The sequence below is a fragment of the Lynx canadensis genome, chromosome D1 (genome assembly GCF_007474595.2).
Source record: "Lynx canadensis isolate LIC74 chromosome D1, mLynCan4.pri.v2, whole genome shotgun sequence".
In the NCBI taxonomy this organism is placed as follows: Eukaryota; Metazoa; Chordata; class Mammalia; order Carnivora; family Felidae; genus Lynx; species Lynx canadensis.
This window is the reverse complement of record NC_044312.2, coordinates 99613041-99636238: the sequence shown is the minus strand read 5'-3', so window position 1 is coordinate 99636238 and position 23198 is coordinate 99613041. Positions and strand designations below refer to the sequence as shown.

The 23198-nt window shown below is 45.3% G+C and overlaps 1 protein-coding gene across 50 annotated transcripts in view; it reads right to left on the bottom strand.

Annotated features, from left to right (window-relative positions):
• The window catches only part of MADD (MAP kinase activating death domain), a 40597-nt gene that overhangs the window by 13509 nt on the left and 3890 nt on the right, over positions 1–23198 (bottom strand). For 4 of the 50 annotated variants that reach the window (XM_030331246.1, XM_030331250.1, XM_030331247.1 and 1 more), the window contains 27 exons: positions 22057–22653; positions 21264–21567; positions 20734–20865; positions 20177–20290; positions 19143–19223; positions 17467–17645; positions 16940–17175; positions 16596–16752; positions 15772–15875; positions 15490–15680; positions 14853–15106; positions 14469–14608; positions 13563–13664; positions 12198–12257; positions 11736–11838; positions 11181–11367; positions 10935–11085; positions 10427–10633; positions 8664–8717; positions 7580–7680; positions 6913–6996; positions 6423–6581; positions 4018–4126; positions 3673–3735; positions 3322–3442; positions 3117–3222; positions 1613–1723 (listed from right to left, as the gene is read on the bottom strand). In XM_030331246.1, the coding sequence (XP_030187106.1) occupies positions 1613–1723; positions 3117–3222; positions 3322–3442; positions 3673–3735; positions 4018–4126; positions 6423–6581; positions 6913–6996; positions 7580–7680; positions 8664–8717; positions 10427–10633; positions 10935–11085; positions 11181–11367; positions 11736–11838; positions 12198–12257; positions 13563–13664; positions 14469–14608; positions 14853–15106; positions 15490–15680; positions 15772–15875; positions 16596–16752; positions 16940–17175; positions 17467–17645; positions 19143–19223; positions 20177–20290; positions 20734–20865; positions 21264–21567; positions 22057–22653 (4207 nt within the window). The remainder of the gene's footprint in view (positions 1–1612; positions 1724–3116; positions 3223–3321; positions 3443–3672; positions 3736–4017; positions 4127–6422; positions 6582–6912; positions 6997–7579; positions 7681–8663; positions 8718–10426; positions 10634–10934; positions 11086–11180; positions 11368–11735; positions 11839–12197; positions 12258–13562; positions 13665–14468; positions 14609–14852; positions 15107–15489; positions 15681–15771; positions 15876–16595; positions 16753–16939; positions 17176–17466; positions 17646–19142; positions 19224–20176; positions 20291–20733; positions 20866–21263; positions 21568–22056; positions 22654–23198) is intronic. The other 46 variants (XM_030331251.1, XM_032594865.1, XM_032594856.1 and 43 more) reach the window with 35 other exon arrangements.

Sequence of the window (23198 nt, the reverse complement as noted above, 5' to 3'; positions counted from 1 at the left end):
AAAACAGGGAGGGATGTAAACCATAAGAGACTCTTAAATACAGAGAACAAACTGAGGCTTGCTTGAAGGGCGTGAGGGTGGGTAAATGGGTGACGGGCATTAAAGAGGGCACTTTTCAGGATGAGCACTGGGTGTCATATGTAAGAGATGAATCACTGGGTTCTACTCCTGAAGCCAAGACTACACTGTATGTTAACTAGCTTGAAAATAAATTAATAAAAAAAGAAAAAAAGAGTTGGATGCTCAACCAACTGAGCCACCCAGGCGCCCCTGAACATCTTCTACTTTGTTCTATTAAATCCATTTGTCTGCCTTACATTTTGAGTGTATCTTTACTCATACTTGAAGTTGTAACACAGATTCCACACAGTGGTCTTTTGGAAAATACTGGTTTAAGTTATGCAGCTCTTCCAAATATTGACACATTTCATTACAGAATATAAAAAAGATCACATTCATTAATATCAATACCATTGCGGCATCTGGATGGCTCAGTTGTTTGAGCGTCCAACCCTTGATCTTGGCTTAAGATTCTCTCTCCCTTCTGCCCCTCTCCCCCTCTTGCAATCTCTCTCTAAAAAAAAAAAAAAATCTGGGGCGTCTGGGTAGCTCAGTTGGTTAAGTTTCCGACTTTGGCTCAGGTCATGATCTCGTGGTTCATGGGTTCAAGCTCCACATCAGGCTCTGTGCTGACAGCTCAGAGCTTGGAGCCTGCTTCAGATTCTGTGTCTCCCTCTTTCTCTGCCCCTCCCCTGCTCATGTGCTCTCTCTTTCTCTCTCTCTCAAAAATAAATACATATTTAAAAAAAAAGAGTGTTTAAAAAATTTTATTTAAAAAAATGTCAATCTCATTAGAAAAGTCTTTAAATATCAGGAAAACTCAAGCCTAAAAGTCTGCCAAATAAATACCCAACTCTGAATAACCAGTTAGTCATTCTTTCAAGTAAAAATGATGTCTCATGACCAAAGGTGACAGTTCACCTTGCAACTCAAACTGTCACTAATTGCTTTTCCTTGAAACAATCATCGTTTTGGTTTGCAACACAAACACTTTCTCTATATTTCTCATTTTGTCACATAAAATATTCAAAAGGTGTATAATCAATGATCAGATTTAATACAATTAACGAATTTTAACTCTTTCATCAAGAACACTCTCAAGTGAAACTATTTTTCATTTTTCTTTCTTTTTTTAAACTGAGAGGGCCCTCCATGGCTACCATCACACTGCCTCACGGTGTGAAGGCATCCAGGAGTTGTAACTATCACTGCTTTTGTACCATCAGTACAAATGTCAACCTGGTAAAAAAGGCAAAGAACATTTTAGTATTATTATGAAAGTAGTTTTTCAGCTTTGGATCCTCAGGAGTCCACAGACCACATGTTGAAATGGCTGCACTAGGATGGTTTTAGGACAGAGAATCCTATCACAGATGAACAGAAAGACTAAAGCCTCATCTAGACTCAAAACCCTATTTTCAAAACTCAGTTTTCTGAAAATATACAAGAAATGACCTGTAGGGAAGCCTGTGCACTGGGCGACAAGGCCCAAGCCTGGGAGGCGACAAGTGCAGTGGGAAGGGAGCCTAAGGATCAGCCTGGCTATGCTTACCAGGTTAGCCAGCTGATCAAGCACTTCATTGATTTGCTGGCTGTACACAAGCCCAATATGCGACTTTCCCATCAGGCGCCTCACCTTCTTCCGGATGTCATTCTTATTTACCTAGAAAGTCAAAACAGGATCTTAACAAGGGATCTGCTCTTGCAAATGAGGTAGAGGGAACATACAAGCAAGTTTCCGACCATTTGAGACAATTCGGAGTCCACATCACTGAATAGGAGAGAAAATACTCAACTGTCTATTCTGCCAACAGGCTGGGAAGGAAAACCTTGGTTCTGTGTCTAGATGACTTCTGCAGAAAAGTAGCTTTTAGAGCAGGTCTGGTTCAAGTGGACAGGGGTTCAAGAAGACACCTCCTCCCTATCCCCAACCAATACATAATGTTCACCCCTAAAGGGGCCCTAAAACCCCCTGGGGCTCCTCAGAGTATAGTTCAGAAATGATGCCTTAGAGTAGTGACATTCTGGCTTGGTTGTAGCAGAGACACCTTCCCAGGGTTCGGGATCATCACTCTTTCTCAAGCAGAGTTAACTGGTACCCCTGGAGTTCAATAGAATGGAGTGAACTTACAGTAGAAAATGAAACAAACTAAGTCAGCCTGTAGGGTGTTCTCGTTCTCTGCATCTGATCAACCCATCCCTTCATCTTCAGGAGGGGAGAACAGGAGGAGGAGAAACCCAGGGGCTCACTCTCAAAACAACTCTCTTCTACCCACCAACCCCAAACTCATGTTTCCCTTTCAAAACAAGACCCCTCTATTTGGTAACATTCTTCTTCCACAGGTATAACAACTAAGTACAACCAAGTCAAACTAGAACATACCATTAATTTTTTAATGAGTAGCTCTTTTTACATCTATGGAAAATTCTATATGATAAAGGGCTAGTGCTAAAAAATGAATTCTGACTATCCTTTCTAAGGTTTTAGAAACTAACACTTAAAAATTTTTTTTAGGGGCGCCTGGGTGGCGCAGTCGGTTAAGCGTCCGACTTCAGCCAGGTCACGATCTCGCGGTCCGTGAGTTCGAGCCCCGCGTCGGGCTCTGGGCTGATGGCTCAGAGCCTGGAGCCTGTTTCCGATTCTGTGTCTCCCTCTCTCTCTGCCCCTCCCCCGTTCATGCTCTGTCTCTCTCTGTCCCAAAAAATAAATAAATGTTGAAAAAAAAAATTAAAAAAAAAAAATTTTTTTTAATTCATTGTATTCTGTAGGGCGCTCTACTGGGATCCTAGAACTACTAGCAAAGGAAGCCCATTTAAATTTCTAAATAAATAAATGGTATAGAATCACCAATCATCTTTACCACATTCCTTAGCACAACAGCCTGGCAGCTTCAGACAAATGGATCATGTGTGAGCTAGATCTCAAACACTCAATCAGGAAGAGCTCTAGTAAGATGCTCAGAGAACTTCCCAAATGTCCCAGAACTTAGGTCATAGGAAAAAGCCTTTCCCTTCTAGCATCAGCAGTAGCTGGGCACAAGCAAAATCGACTTTACCTTCATCAGCAGCATGTAGGAGATGAGGTTGTGCAAAAGTGTGGCCAGCAAACGATCTTCATCATCCTCCAGACGCTTCCGGTCATGTTCTCCCAGGGACAGGTACCTAAGCAGGAGACAGGGACAAGTCAGCCCTCAGATGGGAGACCACAGAACTCGGAAAAGGCTGAATTTGCATTTCCCAAGCATTTGCTAAGTCTCATACCTGTCGATCATTTCCTGGGGACCCTGATCCATACCCATCCCTTCTCTCTCCAACATCACAGCATCTAAGAATGCATCTTCCCAGAACTGCATTTGGTCCCACAAAGTAGAACGCTCTTTGCCTGTGTAGAACAGAATTTTTCTAGAGGCTTATTTAACGTATAAAGAATATAGCTGCCAAACCAAAATAAAGAGTAAACTCCAGATAGAAGGGACAAATTCTAGGACAAAGGAAACATGAGCCTCTCCACCCCAGAACTAACATCCTGCCACCAGCCCCAGCTCCTCCAAGTGAGGCCCAGCCCCTCCCGAAGAGGAAGGATGCACACAGCACACAAAGAAAGGTGGTTACTTATAGAAAAGGTCTCCATAGCCGCATCCTCTAACTGGTCCCACATCGATCCTTTGTCCCTTCCTGCCAATTTGTGAGCGGGAAGGACCATGGTAGCAAGAAAGGAAAGACAGACAGACAGAAAGACAGAGGCTGTTGATTAATACCAAAATCCAGTCTCTTATAGTGCTCACCTACTGCTATTTGCAGACCTGGTAAGTCACCTGCTTCAGATATAAAAACACCCTCTAACATCAGCACTGAGATCGGCTTAAAGCTAAGCAGCTAGTTCTTTGGTGCTACCCTCTTCCCCAGCTGAGTCCAGCTTTCTTCCAGGGCAAGAGGCCTCCCCAGTCTGTTTCTCACCTAAGAGTCCCTCGTAGAGATAGACTCGCTGGCTTACATCTTCAGAAGAGCGAACTGGGCTGCCCACCAGCTTCTCCTTTACACTTGGCTTCAAGCTGTGGGCTTTCCCCTACAAAGAAGAGGTACCAGTCAGCTGCCTGAGGTACCGATGGGTAGGGTTTGCCACCAGCTCACTAAGAGGCTCACACACCTGTTATCTTCCATTAGCAACGTATACTCTAGGAGTCCTGCTTTTGCTACTCTGCTTGCCCCAAGGATTTGACCAGAAGTCAATGTGATAATGCTGCTGTTACTGCCTCTTAAAACATGCAATCACATTTTCATTTTGCTTATCTTTACCCTTTAGTCTCTATAAAAGACCATTTACTCTTTAAAAAAAAAAAAAAAAAAAAAGCAAATTCTCTGTAGCAGCATGATGTAGTAGAAAGAACACTGGTTTTGAAGTCGGACTGACCAAGGTTCAGATCCCTGTCTCTCGCTAGCTGTGTGACCTTAAGCATAAAACTTAGCTTCTCTGAGTCTCATTTTCCTCACCTATAAAAGGAAGGTATGTATCATCTACCTCACAGGACTATTACAGGAATTAAATTAGAAAAAAATATATGAAGCACTTAATCAGGCCTGGCACATGGTGTTGATAAATGTTAATTTTCTCTTTCCTACTGTCTCTTAGAAATATCTGCCCCTTAGAAATATCACTAACTTTATGTGCCACTTCCACAATAGTCGGCTTTCTAATCATTCAAAAAAGATTTTTAACTGGGTCAGAGGCAGGTTTCATGCCCATTTCACAACTCCTGCAACAGCATAAGCAGAGAAGCAACCAATCAAAGGTTATTAGGCAATACCTAATTAGTGCGTCTAAATGCCAGTCTCCAGATTCATAGCCCAATTCTTTGTTCAATGGACCATACTGACTTAATCCAATTTATTTCTTACTGTTTAGCCTTTTTTTGAGCCAAGAAATTTAATTGCTCTCAGCAACTCAGCTGTACAAAAACAGCCCTTGCCCACCAGCATAGAACAAGTAAGAATTTGTCCCAGGAAGGTGCCAGGAAAGGCAGCACACAGCTGAAAGGCTTTTTGCAAGACTGCTATCCCATATTATCTATCTTAACTTCCAGAATGGAGACACACAGGAAGGATTTAAAATACTCTCATTAAAATGGTCTATTTAGACTCAAGGAAAGTTAAGGTCCATTAACTTGAATGGCTCTGCTGACTTTCCATCCCAGGGATGTCACCTGCTCTATCAGAAACACACACAACAGAAAGCCCTGAGGGTGGGAATGATCACCAGTGTTAAATATTTGATTGCATTTAAATTCCATCTTCCATGCTCCCCACAAAGATAAGGACCTATAAGCTCCTGTAGAGACTATCCATTCTCGACTCTAATAAAGTGACAAGCATATCAGAGTGCTTAGTACTGTTTAAAGAGGCATGTATACACCAAAAACTAGGGTGTCTAAAGGCAAGAACTAACAGAATTAATTTAATTCCAACTGATTGCTGGCTTTTTATATGATGTAGGGCAAGTTCTTTTTCCCCTAAGGCTTTGTTCCCATCAGAAGAGATTAGTCACAGAAACAGTGAATTGCAAACTTGTTTGAGAGTGAGAATCGTGCCTTATCTCTCTTTCTTTGGTACAGAATATAGCACTTAGTAGATCACTTAATAGATACTTATTAATGAATGAAAACATCAAATAACTGTTAAAAATATACTAAAATAGGGGCGACTCGGTGGCTCAGTTGGTTAGTGTCGGATTCTTGGTTTTGGCGCAGGTCGTGATTTCACGGTTCGTGAGTTCAAGCCCCGCGCTGGGCTCTGTGTTGACAGTGAAGAGCCTGCTTGGGATTCTCTGTCTCCCTCTCTGCCCCTCCCCTGCTCGTGTGCACATTCCCTTTCTCTCTCTCAAAAATAAATAAACATAAAAAAAAAAAATACTAAAATAAAATAAAAATGAAATAAAATGCTATTTTAAAGCGCTGTATAAATAGAGCAGTGACCAGCATAAAACCGAACTATTCCATAGCAACAGGCTGACTGGTACACACTATAACTGCCCTGACATTGCCACAAAGTACCCATCACCTTGTCTATTGTAAATGTGGGGATTACTGCTACTTAGGATTTGAGGCCCTTATCTGAGTGGGAGGGGAGCCCAACTCCTCAGTGATTCTTGAGAGGATCCTAAAAGCCCCAGATCATGGGGTCAAATAACTCTGAAAAAAGATTTGAGAAACATTTTCTTTGAAGCCAGATATATCAGGATTATTCATTCCTGACTGATTCCTGATATTCTCCTTTCCTTCTAATTGCCCCCTAACTTTTCATTCTTTTCTAATCCACTGCCCTCCCGTGAAAGAGCTGATCTCCTTTTGTTAGTAAACAAAACTCACAAAGATGGTGCTGGTAGCGGAGTTGGTCTCAATTTCACTATCAGACAAAGTGCCCCGAGAGCTGGCCAAGTGGGCGCTGCCCTCACCACCTGCTCCATCACCTGCGTTGCTGCTCAGGTCACTGTCTGCTCCAAGGGTCTCTCCAGAACTATTACTCACCTGGAAAGGAAAAAGGGGTAGTAAGGGATATTCCCCAGGGAAAGGTTCCCAGAAATGCCCAGCTGTTAGAGCTCTCCACTGCCATAGAGAAAGCACTGAACTTCAAAGGTGGGTCATATAGCCTCTGGAAGTACCTTCTCTACAGGATGAGGTGCCCTGGGTGCAATCTCAGGGTCTGATCCCACGCATACAAACCTAGGACAGGTGAACATCTCCACCATGAGAACCAAGCTGACATGAGACTAAGAGCCTCCATGGGAGAAAGCAGCCCCCTTTTCCAGAGGGAAGCTCACACCCCACCCACCAAGATGCCAATGTGGTGTTCCCCTACCACGGTGCTAACTTCAGAGTCCTGACTTGAGCTTCGGATCATAACAGCTGGACTCACACCAATGACAGAGTCTGGATCAGTCCTCTGAAACGACACGGGGACTCAGACACATTAGAAGGGGTGTCCCGTATACTCCTGGTTTCTTTAAGAAATACTGTATCTTCTTCCTTCTCCCCATCCCCAGCCTACTATTACCATCCCTAAACAGGTCATGAGAAATTTATTTTTTTCCTGAATATAAAATATACATAATAGAAAATAATAAAAACTATGTAATAAAAAATAGTAAAAAAGAAATACATACTCACTATAGAAAATACAAGAAAGAATAAGGAAACAAAAGCCATAAACCTACCACTGATATTAATCACTGTTAAGGTTTCAGTACATTTCCTTTTAGTCTTTTCTACATACATTTTAAAAATAAAATGGGAATCATACTACATGTAGCTGTGTAAAGCATTTTCCCATGTTACTACATTTTTAAAAACAGTCTTCAATGATGTTAATATCATAGTACATGATGTATTATACTTATTTCATCAGTCCACTATCACTGGGCAAGCATGTTGCTTTGAGGTTGTCTTTTTTTTTTTTTTTTTTTAACTTAAAGAAGTATTCTGAGAGAGCAAATTTAATTCTCGCAATGCTTAAGGTCGTCACAAACCTGGGAACCAGATGTCAGGCTCACGCCACTGTCCGCGCTGATCTGGGACTTTTTCTCTTCTGTCTCACCAAGGTCAAAGACGGGTTTGATTACTTCAGGCCCTGGGTAGGGGAAGACCTCTGTCACCCAGTGCACACACACAAGGGGCAGGCTGGTGAAGGGAAAGGGACAGCAGCACAGCCTGGTCCCAGACCTGTTCAGCGTGTCCCAGTCACCTTTCCAGGGACTGCCCCCACCTCGGGCCCCATTGGAAGAAGTCCCCAGATGCCTTAAGAACCAAGTAGGACAAATTAAACCTGGTCTCAAGGGGTTCTGCAGCCATCTTCACAACCTGAGAAAATTCTGAGCAAATCATTCTAAAACAGAAAGCTCCACAAACAAATGTCTAAACCACATTCCACTACACTCAGAGTCAGAGCTTCACTGGTGTGTACAACCGGTTATGGGTCCCCAGGTCATTCGGTGCTTCCCCAGCAAATGTATCTAAAAGGGGCTAGAAAAGGATAGGCCCAATGAGATACAGAAACACCAGCTGTTTCTGTGGACACAGCCTACCCCAACCCTACTTCTACATTTGAGATAAAAAAAACAAACACACTGTCATTTTTCCCCACCCACCCACAGTAGTATGGCAGAAGGACAGAATGACAGAAAGCAAGAAAGCGTGCCTAGGCAAGCCACCAGAGAGAGCTGGGAAGCTACAGACTCAACACGGAGGGACAGCAACCATCTCTGCCAACTGTGCCCACAGGCCTTCTAATGGGTGAGGGAGATCTCAGCCAATGAGGGGCACTGAAATAGGCGACCATTCTCCCCACCAACTCTGAAGCAATAGAGAACCAAGGTCTAAGGGACTTTACTCGATAGACGCCCTGATTACAGCCTGATTGCTAGGAGGAGCGGGGAAAGAAGCAGCCTACAAGTCACGTACCTGTGAATCACATACCACCTACCTGCTTTCATTCCAAATACCCCCCAAGAGCAAATTTGGGGTGGGGCTGACAAAGAGAGCCTGCCCCAACTGGGCCTGGGGAGTTGGCAGGTATGGGAGATTTGGGAACAGGAAGGGGCATTTGTTCCTTACTCTGTTTTTCCAAAGCTTTTTGCTTTTTCACTTCCTGGTGCTTGTTCCACAATTCTACCCCAGATGCAATGTAAGCAGGAGAGAAAGACAGACAGAGTCAGAGGCTGGTCAGACAGACAGAATGGAAACCCACCCAACCCAAGCTGATTCAGTCTCAGGCACAGGATTACATATTAAGAGATAAAAAGAGATCTTCATTTTGGGAGGTTAAAAAATCAAGAGATCTAATGCCTTTCCCCCACTCATGAACTAAAGACTCTAAATTCCTAACCCAAACCTTAACGTGGTAGTAAAAACCTTGCAGAACGTGAGATGGAACTGCCTTGGACCAAGCTCCTTCCTTTTGGCATGAGAAAACTGATCCTAACGAGGCTGGAGCACTTGCTCAAGATCATGTAATTTAGGATCACCTGGGACCATGCTTTCTCTGCCAAATGAGCTGGGAAACAATTTTTAAAGATTCTAGACAGATGATCACCGCAAGCAGCCAAAGGGGTTCAGAAGTGTGAGCACAAACCTGGCTGATTCACGGGACTGGATAGAGGCCACTCATGCAGGTGGTTAGCATCCTTCCTTGTTGCTACCAAAAAATCCAATTCACCCTCAGTATTAGCACCTGCCCTGCCAAGTGACCCGTTCTCAGCTAGTCATCTGGAAAAATGCTTTCAGTAAAGGTGACAGAGAACACTAAATGGTCAAGAATAGGATCTTCATTAGGGTAAAGAAGAGAGAATACTGATCATAGCATTCTTTTCCTGGAAGAACTTGAGTGCCTACTTAGTCCAATCTCTTCATTTCCCAGATGAGGAGACAGAGACCCTGAAAAGAGGAAGTGCTTTGCCCAAAGTTTCATTCCTAGCTGGGGGGCAGATACAGGATTAAAACTCCGGACCGCCAGACTTGCAGGCTGGTGCTTTTCCTAGAGCATCGCATCATGTGGGAGAAAGACTGGGTTGGCTGCCTCTAGGACACTATTCTGCTGGCTAGAGAAGTGCAGTTCCCCAACAAAGGAAACTGGTTCCTCCTCCCCACTTTTGGGAGCATAAGACAACTGCTAATGGTGTGGCAAAGAAGCATCAGCTAGAAGCAAACTGCCCAGGGAAACAGAACCAGAAAAAGAAAGACACAGCCTAGACGGCTCTAGGTCAAGTGAGTCAAATGGAGGTGACACCCAGAGAGCTCACTAAGGCATTGCCTCAGTGGGAACAGAGAGACACCAAACGTAAACAAGCTCTTGGTCGAGTCCAGTGAGAAAAGGTTTGAAGAAAAGCCGATTCAGAAATCCATACCTTGAGGTCCAGCGCCCAGGGAAATGGGGTTGCTGGACACACCCCAGGAAAGCAAATTTGAGGGTAGTGTACTGGTTGGATGGGAGAAAACTGGCCAGACAATTATAATTTTATAGGCCAAAGACGCATCTATAAACTTTCTTATAGCTTCCTGGACCTCACATCTGAAGAAATCCAGATGTAAATAAAAAGTGGGACAAGGAATATAGCTCAGACTCCCTGCACTAAGCCTCACTGGCCCCTCGAAGCAAAACTTCCATTCTTCCTCTAAGATGTAGGTGGGGGTGCCTGTAAAGGAAGCATAAGCGGTAAAGAAGTACAAAGAAATTCCATTAGAAATGGATGCAGATCTATCTCCCTCTCTAGAAAGCAAAGCATGGGGAAAAGAAAGGCAGGATTCTGAATGAATTGAGAGGAGGGAGAGGTATTTTAGAAGCCCGAACCCTCCACCACACCAAACACGGTGATACATACCAATAGACGCTACAAAATTCTCTTCCTTTAAACTTCTGGTGTCTAGCTCTTTAGGACCCTTTCCTGCAGCACTTGGTGCCCGAGGTCCTAGCTGGGGAACTCTCAGCTGTGCCATAGCCTTTGGGTCCCCCCGCCCAGCCAGGCCAGGATCCTTGCCAACTGGTGTATTTACGCTCTCTGTTGGACTTCTCTTCCGCTTGTCTGGTTCTAGGAAAAGAGGGAATACAGGAAGAGGTCAAGAGAGACAACGAGTGGGAATCAAGCTGTGGGAACGAGGTGGGAGAAGCAAGGAGGATGCAGAATGGAAAAAGTGCAAGGAAAGAAAAACAGACATCTTATTTTTCATGACAGAAAAACACCTGGTACGTATAAACATGCATTAAAAAAGGAAACCCCGAAGCCTGAGGGGAAACAGCCTGGCACTGGGAAACCTGTGAAGGAACAAGCCTTCTTTGGAGATGAGTGGAAGAGTTGTGGACAGCGCCCGCCCAGCTTGTGCGATCCCTACCTTTACTGTAGTAGTGGGTCTGGGCAATCTCCAGAAGCCCAAAGGTGCTGGCCATGCCTCCCAGGCCCGCGTGGGCATAGGACTGCTCCAGGCTGAGCACCGTGCACTTGAGCAGGTCTAGCATCCCCTTGTACACCTTTCGACTGACCTCCTGCAACAATAACCCAGGGGTGGAGTGGGCAAAATTGCCTTTGGGGTCCAGGTCCCTCCGGCAGTTGATTCCAGCTCCTCACCCCAGACACTGACCACATCAGGGATGACGTCTTGCCGGGCGTCGTCCTCCGACTGCACTGTGCGGTTCAGCTTGCTCAGGACAAAGACGCGCAGCTGCTCACTCTCCAGCAGCCGGCGCACCTTTTTCATGTTGAGCCAGCCAACGCCCTGGCCGTCCAGCACACTGTGCACCACCTCCTTCAGGAACTGCTGGTTCTCACTACGGGGTCCACACACAGCTTCTGTGGTCATCGGCTTCTTTGCAGAGCACCCCGCCTCTTTCACCAGACTAGATGTTTGCCTCCAGGGGCAAATCGCAAAGCCAAGTCTCCAGGGGTGCAAGTCCCCTGCACCCCCCACCGCTCCGGATCGCCTGGTGTGCCCACATACCCACCACTGCTGTTTCATTCTTCTCACCAGGGTGAGCTACTACTGTTGCATGGGAAGTCAGAATGCGCAGGGCTCCCAAGAATTGATTTCATCCACCCAACTGACAGGTTCTCTCCCACTCCTGAGCCTCCCTACCGTGTGGTACAGGAATCGCTACCTCTATCAGAGATCTTTTGTAATAGCTCAGCCATGGATTACCTAGAATTGCTGGATCGACCCTGAGGTGATGGAGGCTCTCTTTTCACTGTTGGGCTGTGTTTAATAACAGATGACTTCTGGTCCACTAAGGCCCTCCTGTTTCCTATAGCCAGGAAGGTAGGAATGAGAGACATCACTACTGTAGTCCAGCAGCCTTGTCAGCACAGCCCTGGGAAGCCACGTTCCACACCCGTTCCCCAGAAGGGCCGGGTGAGGGTGACCCCAGGGCATCACACATAGGTAGAAACCAGCCATGGCAATGTGGAGGAAGTGGGGATGGAGACTCAGGCCACTCCACATGCACCAGCAGCATGCCCCGCGGGCAAGCACGGGCGTCACGGGGGACAGGGCAAGGCAGGTCACCCATGTGGTACCGCTTGCTCCATGAGGAGGATGGCCCTCAGGCAGGCACAGAAGATGCTAGGAAAAAAAGATCATGCACAGCTCACGGGCAAGACCCACCTTCACCACTCCCGGGGCCGGCTTCAGTAACAATCTCCATTAGAGTATTTAGCCCAAATACTGGGACACAAAATACACAATTAGTAGGTGCACCATGATACCACAACCCCTATATCCCTCGATGGAGCTGTAAGTCAGATAGTCTGAGGATTCTCCCAAAGCTTAGTGCACATAACCTTAGTTCTCAGGCACCTCAGAGCTGGAAGCCAAGAGATCAGGAATCAACCGAGGCTCTAGGAAAGACCATTCTTAAGACTATGGCCTCTCAGAGCCAGGGGCAGGGTACATGACACAAGGGACCTTCGGGTACTAAACAGGCACATGCATGAAAGAAGGACCGCTGGTTTTCATGAAACATCTAGCACAGGGTCCACAGGGCTTGCTGGTATGCAGAGAGAGGAGACCCATCTTGCAGATGCTGTCATGGGACGTGGGGTTGGGGTGTGAGGATGGGAGGTGGATGGGAGTGGGAAGTGCACAAATGAAGCATCAGCATGCAATGAAAGCGCTTCAATCGCTCCCCTCCCCAACTGTATCAAATGAAAGCCGGTGACGCTAACACTTTTCTACCCCTACCCTACAGAGTCAGGTGCAGATTTACGCCACAGTGCTAGTTAATCCCCTACACCACTAGCTATTCTGTCCCTCTGCCCATCTATCCTCTGTTCCCAGCCCCACCAAAGAACACTTCTTAGATTCCTGGGATTTTTAATCACTGGGAAGAGAAGTCAGGTGAAAAATATATGGAGCTGCTTCTCACTATGCTTTCTAGTGTAATTAAATAGTTCAGCACAATATCTAGAGAAAAACAAAAGTCAGAGTAAATGCAGAAGAGCTCTTCAAACTCTCAGCAATCACAAATGAAAATCAAATAAGGTCTCAAATGCCCGGAGAAGCCAACCGATACTACCTGGCCCACCCACAGGCCCTACGTTGACAGGAAGCCAAAGAGGCTTCCTGACGCTGTAACACTGCCAGGCTCTCTATGAGCATCCCTCAGTGCACCAGCTAATCGGGATGAAGCTTGTCCTACATTCATGCAGCAGGAACCTGGCAGATCACTGGCAGCAGCTGACGATCCCTGTGTTAATTATGTACACCTGACAAAGCTCCCCCTAAGAAGCAGCGGTGATCTCAGTTGCTGTTATCCTAAATGATACGACAGGGCCGTCTCTTCAGCTACAAAGACACTTTCCATCTGAAAACGAGTAGAGCCCATAATGTGCAATGAAAGCCATGAGAAGCGGTATGAGGGGCAACAGCCAGATCAAACGATTCGTCATACGCAGGGCTCCTGACAAGCACCCGTAGGCCTGAAATATCTTCTGGAGAATCCTGGTATGGCAGAAGGAGGGCTGTAGTTACCTTTCAGACTGGGGAAGGGTGTGGTCTTCTCTCGGGCACCTTTGGTGGGCAGCGTGAGGTTTGAAAGGCTGAAGCTTGTACTGTGGTTCCGATATAGGCTGCCTATCAAGGGGAGGGTGTGAGAGCGAGGAGTTAGGAGCATAAGTATATCATCATCTCCATCTTTCTCCTTTTCAAACATAATCCCAGTACCTCTGATCTACCTTAGAGAGGACCAAGTCGAATTCAGGGCAAACATGGGGGCCACTGTCAGGATAGCTCAAAACCCAGTAAGAACTTTCTCTGACTACCTCCCATGGGGATGGACAAGTGTCCCATCAACTGCTAACTCAGCATGAAAGCCAACAGTTAATGCACTTTTGGTCAAAAGTTGGTGCTGTCCCTGTCTGGCTTCTGAGAAAAACTCACAATCATAATTATACCCAATGTTGGCTTTCTCTGGCCCCTGGGCTGTCCTCAACCTTTAACTGATACCACCCCTCATTTTTGGAAATATTCTCTAGGCACAAAAGTCACCTCATATAGATTTCAAAGCATGTTCATGAAAAAGTCCTTCACCAGGCAAAAAAAGGTATTAGATATGTACCCAAATCAAATATGACCAGAATATTTCCACAAGATATATGTACAAGTGTATGATTTTTAATATAATGACTATCTTTCAGTTGACCAGCTGTCTTACCCGAAACAGACTGAAATCTCTGGGTATAAAGATAGTGACTACTCTGTCTCTGTCCTTTATTGACTTCCCTTGGAAATACCTTATTCACTATCACCGCAACAACCTGAACTGGGGCTTGATAATGCCAACCCAGTTCTACCTCTGAAGTTCTAAGCAGCATCCACCATAGTCAGGCCCCACTGCATAGAAAACGGGACAGAGGCATGAGAGCAGAAGGCACTTACTGGCAAAAGACATGATGCCCCCGAAGCCCTCGGTGCTGTTGTTGGAGACGGTGGAGGTGGGAGAGCTCGCTCGAGAGTCTGATTCTGCGTCTGAGTCACTTGCCAGTTTCAAGCTGTTGGGCCGCAGCAGCTTTTGAGCCCTTGAATGCACAGTGGCATCTATGAGCCCCAGGCAGGGGTACCTACTCTTGGAAGTGTGGGCCCTATGCTACACTGCAGTCACTGCTCCCTTCCCACAATTTCTATATGCCTAGATCAAGGCACCACCATGGGATGGCGGGTCACAAGAACATTCAGACTTCTCTTTCTGATTAACCCTCACCCGGGGTCCTCTGTGGTGAGGTCCTTCAGTCACCCACCTAGAAGGAATTCCCAGGCTCTCACCGATTGCCATTGACATGTTGGCTGAATCGGGGAGTGTAACTTTCCCCCTGCTCATCATCATCTTCCTCAGGGGGAAAGCCATATTGGGGCTCGAAGTATGGATTGTCATAGGTTCGCCGGCGCACTGACCCCTCTCCAATTTCTGTCTGACGCCTGTCCGCGGTCGATTTGCCAATGCTGGGAGGCGTGGTAGGGAGGGGCTTGGAAACGCCTACTGCTGCCTTATCGTCCACCTCCGTTGAGTCAGCAGGTTCCTAAAGGCCATATTAAATAAAAACTGGTCACCTGGTGCCCAGTGATACCTACCTACCTCAGTTTGGCAAGGCCAAGCCAGGTCTATTAGATTCCCATCTCCTATCCTAAGGGAATGTGTGAGAAAAGATCTCTATGACACTCCTGCTCTCTGTCCCCACAAACCATGCAAAGGGGACCTTAGCTAAGCGCCGAACAAAGCCCGATGAGTTCCTTCTGGAGTCAAAACTATGTCTCCTAGGCTCTAAGCTATGGGATGTATAGAGAGGAAGACAGGAAGACTATGAAGAGGCAAATTAACAGCTTCAGCCTCGCCTTCCTAATGGAGGTATGACCCACATAAGTAACAGTTCTCACTTATCCGCCCTTCCAAGTCCTCACGTACAGAATTAGCTCCATGGACGACGGTGCTGGGACTACTGCTGGCGGTGGTGCTGGAGCTAGAGCGCAGCGGGGGGTTTTCCTGAGGGTTCTCACTGTCTGGGCCAGGTTCCTCTGATTCCTTCTGGTTCTGCAGCTCAGCAATCTCCACCTCACTGGCATCCCCCAGGGCTGCATGCGTCAATGGATCCACATCTGCCAAAACCCAAGGTGGCAGGTACAGACCACACCATCCCAGAGCCTCCAACCCCTCCCAGAGCTGGCCCATCTCCTCAAGTACACTTACTAGGGGTATCACCATTGATGTCACATTTCATCATTTCACTGACAAAGTCACCAAGGGAGGAGTAAGAAGAGCTTGAGTCATCATAATCCATGCTATCACTGCCACTGCAGAGTGAAGAGCACAAAAATAAAAATAAAAATAAAACAGAATGAAGGGGCAGGAAAAGTACCAGCAATCAGCATTAGGAAAAATAAAAAGGGGAGCATTCTCATACACACACACACACACACACACACACACACACACACTGGACTATTATTCAGCCATAAAAAAGAATGAAATCTTGCCATTTGCAACAACATGGATGGAGCTAGAGTGTATTTTGCTAAGCAAAGTCAGAGAAAGACAAATACCGTATGATTTCACTTATATGTGGAATTTAAGAAACAAAGTAATCGAACAAAAGAAAAAAGAGAGAGACAAACCAAGAAAGAGACTCTTAACAATATAGAGTACACTTGGCTACTGGAGGGGAGGTGGATGGGGGGATGAATGAAATAAGTGATGGGATTAAAGACTACACTTATCATGATGAGCACTGGCTAATGTGAGAATTGCTGGATCACCGTATTGTACACCTGAAACTAACATAACACTGTATGCTAACTATATTGGAATTAAAATTAAAAACTTAAAAAAAAAAAGAGGAAAACTCTTAAGGTCAGGGAACAAGATAAAATAAGGAAGCTAACACAAAACAATCAACCAAAATATCATCAAGGCTTCAAACACTAATGTTTAAGTCCTATGAGGTTCTGCCATAGTGCTCAATAAGGACTAGCGAGAGCCTCTCGACCTTAAAAAGAGGTTTTGCTGCTGCTCACCTGTCATCAGTAGGGTCCGAGTCAGAGTCACGCTCTGGTGGCACACTCAGTGCCTCCGCCAGCTGGGAATTGCTATCATAGACTCGATAATGGATAGGCTGCAGCTGATGAGCATACCACTTTGGCTTGTCACCAATCAGGGCTGGATCAAACATATCTACCCACAGAGAAAAAAAGTTAGAGTTAGCAACAAGGAGGAAAAAAAAACAAGCAAAACATAGAAGAAAGGTAGGGAAACGTCTAAAGCAAAATAGGAATGGAAGGGGCAGATCAAAGATGAGAAAAGGGAAAAGCAAAGGGAAGAGCCATCAGGAGGACAAAGAGGCAGGGACAGGTGGACTCACTGTTGTGAATTCGCTGGAAGGCATAGTTGGTGGGGTTAAGGACCCATTCGCCAAAGTACTCCACAGCCTGAGTCCTGGCCAGCTTCTCAGCAAAAGGAGTCTGTCGGGGACGTGAGGCTAGAAAGGAGCCAGCTTGAAAAGCTACCACAGGCCGAGGGAAGAGGCGCAGGGTACGTGTGTGCATCTGAAAACCCTGCAGCACGTTGGGGGAGTTGAAGAAGCGGACCATGGCCACTCTGGGGAAGAAGGGGATGGTGAGATAATTCAAGTCCCACACCCTGCGCTAGAAGGATTCCTATGATCCAAGGTGTCAGACCACCTCCCCAAGTCATCATTTCACAGGCTTCCAACATCAAAGGGGAAGGGATCTTAAAGAATCATCAATCTCTTTCTTCACTCAAGGCCTAAAACGCCTGAGAGTACGATGAATTAATTCTTCTTTGCTTTTACTAAGGTGACAAATATACCTAATGAGAGAGCAGAACCCAATCTAAGCACCTGTGATGGTCTAGTCGACTTGGTCGTACCTGGTTGCGACATCCACAGAATCTACATCGTTGCCATAAATGAGTGGGTTGAATTCAGTGGAAGGTGTGGACTGCAAGTCGTTAGAGGGCCTTCCCAAGAGAAGGGGGATCTCTTGGCCTTCATGGAATTTCTCCAGATTGAGGATGGGCTGGGTGTTGAGACTCATGCTGGCAAGGGCCTGTGGAACAACAAGAAATCCCCTATAGAAGGCAGATTCCTGGGCAGCTGGCCAATCTCATCTCCTAGGAAAGAGCCTTAATCTTTGAAATCAGAATCCAAATACCGTACTTTAACCTTTAGAAGATGATCTGAATTATGTAGCCTTGCAGTTTAAGCCAGGTTGGTTCAAGGCAACCTGATCAAATCTGAAGTCCAGGGCAATAATTTTCAAATTTATTTTAGCCATGAAATGTTCTTTTTCAACAACATGTTGAAATCTGTATGAAAATATAAACAACTGAGACACGTAAAAGTAAAGCTTCTCTGAAGGACATAAGGAACCCAGAACCTCACGTGCTCAGTGTTACCAGCCTAAATCAGCCCCTATGAGGCTCCATGGGGCAGTTTGAAAACCACTGATCTAGACCAGCAGGGCTTCCTTAAATATTCATGAGCATTGGAGTCATCGGGAATGTTGTTAAAAATGCAGATTTTTCTGGTTCAATATATCTGGGGTGATTCTGCACTTTTAACAACCGCAGGCAAAAGTAACACTGCTGGTCCATGGACCACACTTCAAGTAGCGGGGGGAAGGACACAGGATTAAGGAGCCCAAGGATCTTAACTCCTACCAATATTTAAAGTACCATTCTATATATCAACCTCTCCATCTCACTAGTCATACTAAAGTAACCATCAAGAATGAAAACACGGCAAAGGAAGACAGAGAACTTTCTCAACTTGCAATCCTCACAGACTCTGCAGTAACAAGACACCATATTACATCAGCAGGGATGATGAGAGGGATGCTACAAAATGACCCATTTACACCAAGCAGAGGTACTGCTTAGCAACTAAGACAACACAGAGATTCCTGAAGACCCTGAAGATGACAACAAGGATTCCTAAAAATAAATACGGAGCTATCTACTGGTGGTCCTACATAACACATACAATAGGGCAAAGGGATGGGGCCTTGTCATATTTTACCTTCAGGTACTGTGTTCAGCATGCAGAAGAGGAAGAAAAGCAATGAAAAAATGTATTTAAGAGATTATTCAAACAGAGGAATTTTTGAAGAAAGCATTCTTCAGGGACCTAGAGGTCAATTCAGGAGGAAAATATAAAAGGAGCCAGACTATCCAAACAACTAGTTCTTTCCTTACAGGACTGAGAGAACACTCTAAGCCACAAAGAATGGTACACGTGACAAGAAACAGAAAATGAAGGTTTTATATATATATATATATATATATATATATATATATATATATATATATAGTATTCTAAGTATTAGAGGGTGGGAGGCATACAATGAATTAGAAGATATCTAATAGCCTTTTTGAGAGTCATCCTGCCACCCAGAAATGTGATACACCTCTTCTTAAGCCCACCCGAGGCTAAGAAAACCTATTCCACCTGAGGTCCGAAGGGAAACGGGCTCTCACAACAGCTACAGCCTCTGCAGCCACCCGGGAGTAGCTACCGCTCCTCTTCCTCTTCATTCTTCACTCACCTGCTTCAGATGCTTTTTCAGCTCCAATGATTCCGGTTCTGGCAGGATTGGTAGCACTTCTGCATTGGTGGGGGCAATCACCTGCACCAGAAAAAAGACAAAAGGCACGACCTTAGAATTAATCGCTCAGGAGTTACTCTTACGTAAGGGTTAAGTGGAAGTTGTATACACAGTATTTTCACATATATGTGAACATGTATATTATGCATACAAATATATTACATATACACGTGTATTAGGGGCACACATATACACGGCTGTGATATACATACACACCTGAAAAGAAATATACCTCAATGTTACTGGAGACTACGTCCAGACAATAGGACTATGTTTTTTCTTTTTTTTTTTTTTCAAAGTTTATTTTGAGAGAGCGAGTGTGCACGTGTGGGAGGGGAAGAGTCAGAGAGAGAGAGTGGGGAGGGGGGGAGAGGGAGAGAGAGAGAGAGAGAGAATATTCCAAGCAGACTCCACAATGTTAGCATGAAGCCCAAAGCAGGGCTCAAACCCATGAACCGTGAGATCATCACCTGAGCCAAAATCAAGAGTTGGACCCTTACCCGACAGCCACTCAGATGCCCCTGGTTTTTATTTATTTCTTTACACTTATTTGTATTTTCTAAACTTTTACTATAAACAGATATAAGGGCTTCCTGCTGAAATTTGAGTATATTCACACTACAGAATATTACTGTACATTTTAAGCCTGAAAGGCACTGTCTTACTAGAAACCATACCCAGGAAAACCATGAGATGACCTACACCATAGGCAGTGGTCCCACAACCACAACTGCCTACTGCTTCTAGATGCGGGGGAGCACTTCATTCTGGCAAAACTAAATCTTGTACTCATTTGGGTCTTAACCAAGGGCCTATTAGCCAATAAAGTAAAAGCTAAGCATTAAAAAAAAAATGGTATCAATGAGTCACACAAGACAAATCACCCACCAACTGAGGACCTTCTTGGGAATAATCTAGAAAAACAGAACACAATCCTATTCTGGACTCTATAATATCTCAGCCAAGAACCTCACCCTATTGCTGTCCAGATCCACCAGCCATACATCATCAGGCATTTTGAAGTCCAGTTTGTAGAGGAAGAAGCTGGCAGGGACCCCAATGATGTACGGAGTTGGAGCTAACAGTAGCTGTAGAAAAAAAATAAGAGGGTAAGAAACAAAAACTAAACATATTTCGATCACTTATCACACGAGGATTTTTCTTGATGAGGAAATGCAGGTCCATAATCTCTTTTCCAAAACTCTTGAGGCTAGGTGTGTTTTAGTATTCATAATTTTTCAGATTTTAGAAAGGCAACAGTGTATATTCTATATATTATGTAACACCTGCAGGAGCATGGCCAGTAACCTATAATGATTAACATTTACTTTGATAAATAAAAACCACAAATAACACAAGTTTTGCCATCAAATCAGTTCAAAGTTAGGTCATGTTTTGCAGACAAAGAAGTTAGAGTAAAGGATTGAAGACCGGTACTGATTTACAACTTCTTGGCATCAGGTGTTCTCCCTCAGAGCTGGCCAGAGTTGGAAGACAGAGGTGACAAAGCCAGAAAACTCCTGAAACTCACCTGTTCTGCCGATGCCATGCAGGTGGGCAACAGTGGGATTACAGGAAACATATACTCCAATGGGTAGATCATCGCCACAAACGCCATCACAGACATGGAAAGGGCATTGTAGTCTCGGGACTGTAGCACCACCTGCCACAAGCCATACCGTAAGGATCATTCAACGGCCTAAATAAGGTTTATGGGGAAAGTTTCCAATGCTACAATTTAATTTCCATTTCACCATGTGTAGGGCTCCATGAGCATGGCTTCCACAATTATCCCTGCCTCATGCCTTACTTTTCTGGCTCTTGTTCGCCCAATGCCAGGACCACTCATTAGACTAGAACTACTGATACTTCCAGAGAATTAGTTCAGTCTAGCTAAGGATAATTCACCTGAGTGGCAAACCCTCTGAACACATCCCACTTAATTCAACCCACATCTACTGAGTACTGCCGTATACCTGGCACCATGTTACCTCCTAGAGACAAAAAGATAAAAAAGATGTAGTCCCTGTCCTTAAAGATCTAAAAAACTGGCTCTCTCACCTTGTGCTCTAACAGGATGCAGGTTAGCACCTGAAGACAGGCATCCACACCCAGAAGTTCCAAGGGAAGGTGCAGTGGGAAATCCACTAGGGTGAATCGAGAAGGGTCTGGAAGAGCAAAGGTCAGAGCTTGTTGGAGCTCCTGGGGTAGGACTTCAATGTCTACTCGCTTCTGCCCAGAAACAGGCACTGGGGAGCGCAGCAATCGATAGATCCAGGCCTCAATCTCTCGAAGGTCATGCAGAAGGGCACTTGACTTCTCCTCCACTAGCAATGATCCAGTAAAGATGCGCCACATAGTGTCCCTGAGGAACAGACAGCAGGAAACAGATGCGTAAGCACCAGGAGCTGATACCCCAAAGCAACCCAATGCAACCATAGAGAGTAAAATGCTGACAACTGGAAAAGCCCACCCTTTGGGCTCAGCTAGGACCAGAGAGAATATACAAGGGTGAAACAAGTATAAAAATGTATACACAGCAGGACTTACTGTCCCGCCTGCCATGAAATGTTGAACTCCAAACATTATTATGGCAGGAAGTTTAACTTTGCAGCTGTCTTTCGCTTAGAAAGGACTAACACAAAAATGCTTAAATAGGTATGAAAGACCTCAGGCTTTTTTTTTTTTTAAACAAAAGTTTATTCTTAAATATACAACAGGATATAAGACAACACTTCATTCTAGCTATCTGAAGGACCTCAGGCTTTAGAGGCAATTTCCTGCCCCTCACACACCAATTATACCTCATCTCTAACTGCTTCCCTCTCTTCTGACCATCAGTGGCAAAGTGTACCTTTGTATGCCTCGAGGGATGCCTAGTTTCTTGCCCAGCAACCGCTCACTGCAGCAGTCCACCAGACGTTTGAGGGTGTACAGACATTCTCGGAAGGTGGAGAAGAAGGGGTAGTGGCTGAGCACACACAAGGATGTCAGAGTACTGTTGCGGGAACGGCTTCCTGCCTTGGCCCGGGGTTTGCCCCGAGGAGACTGATTCACCTCAGGGGCAGAGTCAGCATTGGGAGGCTGCAGGGACAAGCCACTCTCCGAGCTCTCAGTACCAACTTCTTCTGAGGCACAAGTGGCACGGGGTCCTTCCTTCCCACGGGACCCTCCCCCACCTTCCCCCTTCTCCTTAGGCATTCGCTTCTGAAAGGAGCGGTAGAAGTTAACACAGATGCCGTAACGCGTGACTCCAGTGTCCTTGTCAGTGAGGGTGAAGACGAAAGAAGTGTCATCCCGCAGGCTCATGCGTCGCTGCCTCACACTCAGACAGCCCTCTGGTTGGCAGAAAAACACAACGTCTGGGGGCAGGGGAAACTCAGCGTGGTCCTCCAGCGGGTATCGCCGTAGCAATTCGGGAGTCTGGGCCACACTATCACTGCTCGGGTGCCTGAAGAATATAAAGACAAATTCAGCAGCCTGGAGGGATAGAATGTTGTTTCAAATTTTAACCACAGTCCAGAAATAAAGCTCAAAATGCTATTTTGGATAAAGTAACCTAACTGCACAACCTTGGAAAACTTGGGTGCTGCTTGCCACATTTAGCTGGGGGGCTAAATGAGGTCTGCAGTGTCATGAAGATACCCATCCTGAAATGCAAGGAAAATCGCAGCAATAGAATTATCACTAATGCATTAAGATGATTAGCACTTTTAAAAGGTGTATTAGCTAATGAATTACCAAAAGAGCATATGTAGGTTGAGAAAGAGCACAGGGTACTTTTTTTTTTTTTTTTTTTACAAAATAAGGAAACTGAAGTATACAGGGTATATTTGCCCAAGAACACAAAGATGCTAGATAAGAGCAATTCTGTTCTGTCTCTGTTCCTTTGGGCCAATGCTCTCAATCCACCTGACTGCTATTTTCACTAATGGCATCAATGTTCCTATGAGGGTAAAATAATAGAGAAAGAATGAGATATGCAAAGCAATGTGG